Raw genomic sequence first — 10,249 nt, forward strand, 5'->3', positions numbered from 1 at the left:
TCAGGAGGATAAGTGGACTGGGCAGCTGTTGCGGAATTGTCCACCGTGGTAGACATGCCCATGGTGGTTAGCCCGAGGGTTGACATGCCTGTACTGGTTGCAGTGGCGGGGGGGGGCCGTAGTGGTGGGTGTAGGTGAGGTCGGAGTTGGGGAGGTTTTGTCCAGCGCAGTACTCCGAATAGCAGCCGAGGTGGTGTAAGATGGTGAGCTTCTTGCAGGAGTGGAGGAGGATGTTTCTGCAAGGACCGTGGTGGAAGAGCCTGTTGTCCCCGTAGCTGTGGTGGTGGCAAGAGCAGCAGTGGATGTACCTGGGTGGCTGGAAGGGACAGCAGTGTTCGTTGTAGCAGCTGGGCTCGATGTTTCTGCACTGGTGGAGGGGAGTGTGGAGGTTTTCTCTAGAACAGTCATTTCCATTGCAGTGGCTGCGGATTTAGGTGTGGTCTCAGGAGGAGCAGTGGACTGGGCAGCCATTGTGGAAATGTCCACCATGGTGGATGCACCCTCAGTTCTTGCTTCCAGGACTGAAATGCCTGTCCTGGTAGCAATAGTGCTTGTTGCCAGACTAGAGGTGGTTGTAGGTGAGGTCAGAGTTGGGGAAGTATTGACCAGAGCCATGCTCTGAGTAACGGCCAAGGTGGTGTAAGAGGTTGAGCCTGTCACATGAGCAGAGGAGGTTGTTTGTGCCAGGACTGTGCTGGTAGATCCTCTTTTCACTTTAGCTGTCGTGGTGGCAACGGTAGCAGTGAATGTTCCTGTGTGGCTGGAAGTGACGGCAGTGGTTGTGGCAGCAGCAGGGCTGGGTGTTTCTGTATTGGTTGAGTGAAGTGTGAAGGTTGTCTCCAGAGTAGACTTTTGTGGTGTGGTGGCTGTGGATTTTGGTGTGGTCTCAGGAGTGTAAGTGGACTGGGCAGCTGTTGTGGAAGTTTCCGCCCTGGTGGAGATGCCCAAGGTGGTTAGCTCAAGGGTTGAAATGCCTGTACTGGTAGCAGTGGTGGTGGATGCCAGAGTAGAGGTGGGTGTAGGTGAGGTCTGATCTGGGGCAATCTTGTCCAGCGCAGTGCTCCAAGTAACAGCCGAGGTGGTGGCAGATGGTGATCTTGTCATAGGAGCAGAGGAGGGTGTTTCTGCAAGGACTGCGGTCGAAGAGCCAGTTGTCCCCTTTACTGTGGTGGTGATAACAACAGCAGTGGATTTTCCTGTGTCGCTGGATGTTTTAGGAGTGGTCATTTCAACTGCTGTTCCTGTATTGGCAGAAATGAATTTTTTTTCCAGAATTTAATATTGTTACTCTTTTAAGTGCCTTTAATATAGCACACTTGGTGGTCTTTGTGTGTAAGAATTATTTGATAAATGAGCAATTGTAAGGGTTTTTTGTAGTTTTACAAAATTTTGTTTGCTTATTTTTTGTCTTTTTTTTTAAATATTTTCTGAATACTTCATTTTTTTCTTCAATCAGCAAAGGGTTAAAGGAGGAACCATTCTTATGTCTGAGCCTGTGCTTCAGAAAGGGATCACTGTAGCTTTGCCACTTGAACAGTACAATTATATCGAAATACACACGACATGTTTCTCTATATGTTCAAATTCATAGATATGTACAGCTGAAATTTCTCTAAGGACACCTTTGGAGAAGAAGAGTAGAACTAGAATGTCATTTTCATTTGAACATGTACTTCCTATCTTACTTGGAGGTTGAATTTCATCTACTGGAATTTAGAACTCTAATTCCTTTTTTAGAAACATTTAAATTGCAGTGTGCCTTCCAAAATATTTGGAGAATTTCCTGAGTTTTATAATTTTATAATGTATCTTCCAAAGCAATCACGAAAAAATGCACTTAAGGCAGAGGACTGTGAATTGTGACATTTAAAACACAATCTTAATTTACAGCTAAACATTAATTGCATTTTTTAACTCAAATTTGCCTCCTGTTGAACACGAATCTCTGAGGTTTTCCTCTATACCCCAGGTCATTTCTTCTTTTAGAACAGTGTTACATCAAGCATTGGTAAACACTTGATTAAATGCTTTGTGTAACGGGAAGGTTTTTTGGCCCTTTGGCTAAAGCTCTTGTCAAAAAAGGAGATGAGATTGGATCGTTCAGAACAATCTGTTCTTTCTTAACACTCCATTATTTTATATGGCCTTGTTAATTTTTAGTAGTGAGTTCCACTGTTCTTATTACAGGCAAGATAGTTAGATGAGAATTCTCAAAAAAACAAATTTATTCCCTTCCAAGGAGAAATCATGTTCCTACCTGTTCCTATTTTTTTTTGGCCTCCGCAGTTTTCCATAAGCCATGGAAAAGGGAGTCAAAGACTGACTGTTCAGCAATTGCTAGAATAGCTTCTTGAGAACTCTGAAGTATTTCAAGATTTTTAATATATTTTACTGAGGGACATAATGTTAAGTGATCTCTATTATTCTCAGATTTCAAAACAGTAGTAGATACCCAACAAATCAGTAAAGGGGTCAACAAAAAAACCCTCTTTAAAAAGTCCATCTCTCTTCAAGCTGCTTTTTACGTAACAATTTATATTAATAGCATAATTTTTTTTCAGGTTTTCAGAAATGGCAGCACCTGCAAGATCTGCTATTCATCCATATCTACTTCATTGATCTACATTCATTCATCTACAACACAATACCTGTGTGCTTGTCAGCCTAAAAGAATTACCCTCTTCCCTGGAAGGATACACAAATGTTCAAAATCATCTAGACTGTATGTTTCTAAGGAGGGGCTGATTCTACTAATAATTCTTTACAGGAATCACACTCCATGCCACCATGGTTTCTCCCCCGTCAGGTTGGTTGTGTCACCTCGAAAGATTCTCTTCTTGTGAGGCATACCAGCTTGGTTAGGTAATACTTGTGCTTGACACCCACCAGGAAACTCATGGGTGTAATGTTCTGCCTCAGTTAGTGCCGTTACAGAAAGGATGGGGAAAGTAAGAGGTATTTGGACCAAGCTATTTGAAATGCACGGAATCACTGTCATATCCTAACATCCTAGCAAACAACTTATTTGTTGTCACAATACACTAGATGGAGAACTGAAGAGAAGAATTTGTGTGGACTTTTGCATGCAGATATTTGTTCTGCTTGTCTGCTGGAAGACCTGAGCTTGCTCTGCACCCACCTGGAGCCATTTGGCTGTGAGCCACCTCCAGTCTGGAGGCTGTATTGCCACATTAACATGCTGTGCAAAGCAAACTACTGAATACTCCTTCTTAGCATGACTTGTTAGCTATGATCCAGCGCTAAGCAAAACAGCTCTATTCTTTATACACAAAAATAACGCCATGCCCCTTCCCTGTTCCTTTGTCTTTGTTGTCTTTCTAGATTCCAAACTCATTCAAGTGAGGCTCTAGCATTTTTGTGCATGAGAGGGCTTTGGGAGGCTGCAGAATATTAAAAATAACAAACATGGTAACACTAATGCTTGCAATAAAATAAAGCCTTGAAAGTTCAGAGGCAAGAGTCAATGAAAGCACATTTCTCATCAGAAGAAAGGGTGCAGAACTGTATAAGCATCATATATATATAGAATATCTTTTTTCTAAAATGTGTGATACTGGGATCCCTATAACTTGGGTTGTTTCTGTATCTACACTAAAAAAATTGGAAAATTCTGCCTTTTTTTCTGTACTATCTGGGGGTTTTAATCCATTCCTGCCAATGTGTAATAGATTTGCTATGTTTTTTCAGAATACCAAAGGAAGGGACCAAACACAATGAACTAGTTTTGTCTTGTATCTTCATTTGGTACATTTGGTACACATTTCATCCGTCCCTTGGTATCGGTATCTTTACAATGTTCCTGTAACGTAGAACAATGTTTGCTCTCTGTACAATGGGAGGTATGATTTGCTTTCAAGCTATGCAAGCAGCTCCTGGCATAGAGGTCCGGCGATTCACAGAGGCTAACCTCTCTATATGCCAGACAAGAACCACGTGTTTGTCTAACAGTAACTGGATATATTCATATTTAAGTTGTAATTTTGCGTACATTGAAATGTTGAGATTGAACTGCAAACTATAGAACCAAGGACATGATTACCTGTCCTAACGGAGTAGTATTCACAAAGAATTCACCAAATTACGGAGGTTTCATCACAGCAGGCATATTGCAATGCACCATGAATTTCCTGATCCTAGTTAGAAATTTGTGGGGCACTAGAGCAATGGTTTTCATACTGTAAATCAAAGCTAGAGTTTTTTTGCGATGCGGTGGCAAAAGGCAAATATTTCCACATCAATTGGCAAAATGCTACTCGTTTAAAATCTGGCTGTGGGCTGAAATCCTTGTGCAGGTTTCTATACACCAGCTAAGATGAAAACAACAAAAAGGCTACTGGGAGAGATCTATATTAACACAAGTTTTGTATTGTGCAAGTTTTTGGGAGCCCGTATCATCTAAAGCAATGTTTAGCTCCTGTGTTTCCCCTCTAATTCAGAATTAAAACAGCCTTAATTGCCTTTATTTTAAAACTAATATCAGTTAAGCCACTGGTTATGTAAACAAAGGGATTTTGAATGTTTTTACCTATGCATTTGAAACTTCTTCTCCATTAATTTTACTTAATTCTCCTTCCGTGCTTGGACAGCTCTGTTAAGTCCCAGTGACTTAAACTCCTAAATGTCTTATTTATTTTAGAAAAATGAGATTTATACTCCTTTGAGTAACCACTGCCACAAAACTGCTTTTCCATATAGAAATCAAGTAATTCAAACTTGAATTTAAAAAAAATCCAGAATTTTTAGATTATTAAATGCCTACTAGATTTTAAATTCAGAGCCACTTACAAAGTTAATTTTCATTTTTTAAGAAATATCGTTTCAGTGACTTGAACATTCCACAGCCTCAGACCTATGTAATTTTGTAGCCATTGAAAATGTCATTATTGATTTTCAGATATCACTTTTTCATGGGTAAAAAATACACAACTTGAAGGGATTATAAAAGTTTCAAAATATTTCTAGCTTGATTGTTTTCTAGAAATGTTTATGCTCTGGACTTTTTTTTCCTCTTTTTATGAATTAAAAACTGAGGATTGTACATAAGCAGTTATGAAGTAAATATTAACATTTCACTCATTCTTTTAATAAAACATAAGAAATTAACTTTGGTTGCTAAAACAAATGTAACGGTTTATATTCTGGCTTTTGCTAACTGAAATTAGATGAGCTCAGCTTTTGTTATTACCACCCCATTTATATCCACTAAAGCTGGAAAACCATATGTCTTCCTCCCTGTTATTTTCTCCTTTTTGATGAAAACTTGAGTAAATATGAGTGCTAAAAAATAACAAGGCAATGAGCAAGATAAGTATGCCACTCAAAGGTATATAGCAAAGGGTTTTTAACTTGTACCACAAGGTAAACTCTGAATAAATTTAGTCAACAGTATGGTTGAAGTACTTACACAGATACACATAAAATGTTATCTTTGGTTATAATTTTTAGTGGTAGTAATTTCATTTGAAAAATATGTAAACCTTTACAGAATATACTGACAAAATTTTTCTTTCAAAGTAGCAAATAAATTAAACTTACCTGAAAAGCAGCATAATGCTATGATAACATACATAAACTCCTGCTTATATCGAGATAAATTTGTTGTCCAATCCATCTTTTTTCTTACAAGATTGTAGTTTTACCAGCTGAGTCCAAAATTCCCTTCAGTATCTACTGTGCTCTTGGTAACACGGAAATAACTCTCACAACCAAGTGAAAAAGATGAGTCTGACGGTCAAGGTGAAATGCTCTTAAAGTGAAGCACCTTGCATAATGCCAGCACTTTGAGGGTTTGGTAAGTGACACACCTGCTTGTACCTTACAGCCCAAGGATTTTAAAATTAGAATATGGTACTTTCCCTCTAGGTAAGGTAAATAAGAAACTTGTTGCTTGAATAGGTCAGTGTGCGTTAATCTGAGCATGAAATGATCAGGAATGGGGACTAATCTACACCCTTAAGGCCACAGCCACACACTCATGTCTTAGATATTTAAGTTCAGGGTGGGCACATAACAGAAAGGAAGACAGTAGTGTTGCTGAGTTTTACGCTTCAGTATTCCAACTTTTTAATGGGTAAAGAGAAAATATTTTCTGATGCTATTTTGTGAATTTCTGTATACTAACAAAGGCCCATGTTAATTGTTAAGAAAAAACTCATCAGCCTCGTCCTTCCTAGCTGAATCATACAAATTCTTTGGGGACAAGGTTATATCCTACTCCCATAAATGCAAGCAGTCAGCTTTGCTTAGTCTCAGTGGTCCCCTGGAATATCTTCCCTTGTGGCTAAATGAGAGAATGGACAAAAGGATTCGGGGGAACACACAAAAGTAGACACACAGATAAAATGGCAAAATTCAGCAACTTCACATGCTGCTATTGCTAGACAGCTGGAGTAGTAGATAACAGTGTAGTTTAAGGAAGAAGGACTACCACATCCATGAATTTAGATGATAATTAAAAGCTTTTCAGCTATTTCGGGCCATCGCCAATACTGAATGAGTTTGATGCTTTGTGCCTCTTGAATTCTTTATCATGATTAATCTAAAACAGATATGAAAATCTACAGGTGTAAATTACACCACAATTCTGTTTGGCTTTGGGTTCCCTTACACATGAAGTCCTGTCCTTGTTTGCTTTCCAGAATCCCATTTCCCTTTCCTCTCGCACTTCTTCCAAACCTGAAATTCCTTGTTCAAGATGGGCACAGGAAAAAACAAACTACCTTATCTGTATTTTCTGTTAGATTGTAGTTAACAGTTCCCACTAAACCATGTCTTTTGACTAGGGAAAGGGCCAACACCTTTTTAGTGCCTGCTTCCTGATGGAGAATCAACTCAGCTCTAGGTTTAGAGGTCAATTTTCAAAAGTAACTAGCAAGGCCTGTAGAAAAGTAGATATTTGCCTGTATGACCTAGAAAGTCTTCAGCATATAATTTAATCAGCTGGTTTATGAGTATTAGGGAAATGCTTGGTTTGATTGTACTGAAAAATAATGTTATTTGCTGTGTTGTAGAACTTGCAGGGTACAATTCTGCTTTGAATATCCAAGGTTTTTCTGTAAATGCTTGAGATAGTTTACATTAAAAATGCCTTTTTCACAGGTGAAGAACTAGTAAACACTGGCTAATATATTCATGACAAAACTAAAGTGAATTCAGTTTTCCTACTTGAATAATTAAATAGTTCTTAGAAGCTTGCATTTGTTCACATAAATGTTCTTTCTCTGTAAACTGCAATTTCCATTTTTTCATGTAATACAAAGACACTCTCGATTGCTTGGTTTGCCATGGTTGGGTAACAAAAAGATTAAAAGTTCCTCCCAAAGGTTCTGAAACTACAGCAAGCACATATGTCATGGTCTGAGGGACTGACGTGTGTGTGTTCTTGCCTGGTTGTGCAAGCAGTTAGGTAAGTTGAACGCACATCCTTGACCTTTCTTCAAGTGTTAGTAAGGGAGAAAAAATTTGCTATTCACAATTCATTTCTGCTTGTTTAGCCACTGTCTTTAACATGATATTTCTTTTGCTTTATGCATTAAAAATGTTAAAAAATTGGAGGGAGGCGGAATCCTCCCAGCTTATTGTAGAGTCATTTGGAAAGAGAGGTGTAGTATTAAAAAACATGGAGGTAAATCAAATTGAAACAAAGGAGCTTTGGATAGAATTCTGAGAATCTTAAAGGTGTATGCAAAAAGGTACAGACCCCTGTTTTCCCTTTGAATTTTAAGTACAAATAGCTGGTAGAGTCTGCTTATTGTTTTAGTCCACTGAGTGTCTAAATCCTAGATGGGAGAGCCACACAGATACATACACCAAGAGGCAGGCCTGATACTATTAAAAGGTAATAGAAATTGCAGGCAAAATCTACTCATAGAAATAGATCTTGGCGCAAATATCTTTGTGATATAAAGGCAATATTCACTACATGGGATGAGAAGAGATCCCTTACAAAAAAAATTGTTATTTTTATGATGTCCCTCTAGTAATGTTTTTATAAGCCAGCATTATTTCCCTTTAAGCAGCAGTCAGGTGTTTGTACCTGCCTGGTAGGAACACCTAGTTTCGTACACTCCTTATTTTGCACATGTAAATGAAAGTGAAGGGAAAGGCCTGACTAGTTTAGAAAGAATGCAGCACCTTCAGAAAGGCTGTTGATAATTTCCTTTTTAAGCCTGCCATTTTAACCAGGAATGAACTTTCTTAGGAGAATTTCAGTTCTGAAACAGGAATAATTCTTGCACTTCTGGTGTGGGAAAGGAAACCTTAGTGGCAAATCAGAGTACTTTTCTAAACAGGTTGAAAAGCAATTCATAATAAATTTCATTCTTTGACTGTCCTGTGTTAATGAATACTCACTGTAGTAAACTATGATTGATTTATCAGGTTTTACCAGTCTGTTTTGTAACTGAATACTTCCTTCTGCTGGTATCAGCGAAGAACTGCATTTTGAACACAAACCAGGTAACTGCTGTGGAAGTGATTTCCCCTATTTCCATACTATTTTATTTTCACTTACTTCTGGATTAGGGCATCATTTAATTTTTTTGCTATTGTCTGAGCAGATATCCTCTCAACAGCTCCTTTGCCAAGCTTACCCTGCACGCAAAACCCAACTCTGACACAGGTAACTGCCTAAAAGCAGTAAGACAACATAGCGCATTGTTGATGGACTATCAAGTTAAAAGGGCAAATATAGTAGAGAATTTGGACAATTTTTCCTGTGAGTGAATGCTCAAAGAAAAACCTCTCTACTGCTGAAGGCATCAATCTGCAGCCAAGTCGCTAACTCTGCCTGCAGCCCAAACTCATGCCCTGAAGGCCTGAGTGACCGGAGCTTTCCTTGACGTCTGCACAGGGGGGAATGCTGCATCTGCAATGGCGAATAAATAACTCCACAGCACAAAAAAGAGTTTCTAAGGAGTAAGCAGACATATATAATGCTGTGTCACACAGGAAGAGCTTACAGAAAATAATGCAAATATCTCCCTAGCTAAGGGATATTAGTGTGTTTCAGATGACAGTGGGGGAGGAGAGAAAAAAATCTCTGAAAGAAGATTATCTGACCCAAAATGAACTGTTTCAAACAAATAAATGAGAGAAAGGAAAAAGCTGATCACTCTTACCTAACAAATCTGTAAAAACCTCTTACCTGCAGCGATGGTGCGTAACCATGCCATGCCAGCTATCCCTGTGGTGGCCATGGAGGTCTGTGTCCCACCACAGGCAGCCTTCTTGGAGCAAGCAAGGCTGGGCAGCCCTGTGGGGCCAAGGACTGAGGGGCTCCCTCTGGGCCCCCCTGTGCTCCCCACGCCAGGTGCTGTGAGATCTGCCAGAGCCAAAATGGCAGCTGTGGAAGGGCCCCCCGTGCTGCTCCTGTCAGCCGGAGGCACAGCGGGGTCAGATGTATGGTGGAGACCCGAGTCTGTGGCACTTAAGGAGCTGTCTAGGGCTGTTGGGGGTGAGCGGCCTTCAGCAATGGGGGCTGTCTGGGGGGAAGTCCATGGCGAGTTCGTGCCTTCACCCTTGTAGATGGGGGACAGTGATGTGTCTGCTGTTTGTGTTATGGTGGGCTTTGGGGTGTGGGTCGAGGGCTCCGTGGGTGCCGCGGTGGTGTTGGTGGGTCGGTGGCCCACTTCATCTGCCGCGCCTCGCCTGAGGAGATGTGGCCCAGGCAAAACTCCATCTTCCGGGGTTGCTTTTCTGCTTGTACTCGGGCCGCGGTTCTCACCCGAAGCTGTCGCTAGTCCCAGCGCTGTGGGTTCGGCCTCTCGCGGCGTTCCTCCCTTTGCCGCTGGTTCGTCTGTGCCGTGCACCACGCTGCCTGCACCTGCTGACGAAATAAGCAGGTCTCAATACTTACCAAAAATTAAGAAATGCATCTTTTGAGGATAAGATTTTTCTTAGTCTTTTTTTCAAACCCCTTTTTTTTCTGTGAGATTTAAGTGTGCTTTTTATTCTTTTGATATCTATTTTCTTTTTTGAACCAGGACTCCTGACCTGTCTACTCCAAACCGAGCCACCGCACACAGCGGAGCCAAGACTCTTCCAGCCAGGGACCTACAACCCCTCTTTGCTCAAGCAATCCTCCAGGACGCAGAGTGGGCGGCACAGTGGGTTCTGCATGCAAGACCCTTGGCAGAGGGAGCATTTCTAATAATAATTCCAGTATTTTAACTTTCCCTGCTTTAAAACTCTTGTAAAACATTTCTCTTTTTTTTGTTTTCAATCTAAA

General features: G+C 40.4%; 1 protein-coding gene across 1 annotated transcript; it reads right to left on the reverse strand.

Moving 5' to 3' along the window:
- Window positions 1-44: 44 nt before the first annotated feature.
- Window positions 45-9,844, reverse strand: LOC104625949 (mucin-5AC-like; the record flags this gene model as incomplete). The annotated part of the gene is made up of 2 exons (XM_010293730.1): window positions 45-1,241; window positions 9,167-9,844. Coding segments are annotated over 2 exons (1,875 nt in total), but the record flags the coding sequence as incomplete, so codon positions are not given.
- Window positions 9,845-10,249: the final 405 nt, after the last annotated feature.

This window comes from Phaethon lepturus, unplaced genomic scaffold (assembly GCF_000687285.1).
Source record: "Phaethon lepturus isolate BGI_N335 unplaced genomic scaffold, ASM68728v1 scaffold45228, whole genome shotgun sequence".
Classification (NCBI taxonomy): domain Eukaryota; kingdom Metazoa; phylum Chordata; class Aves; order Phaethontiformes; family Phaethontidae; genus Phaethon; species Phaethon lepturus.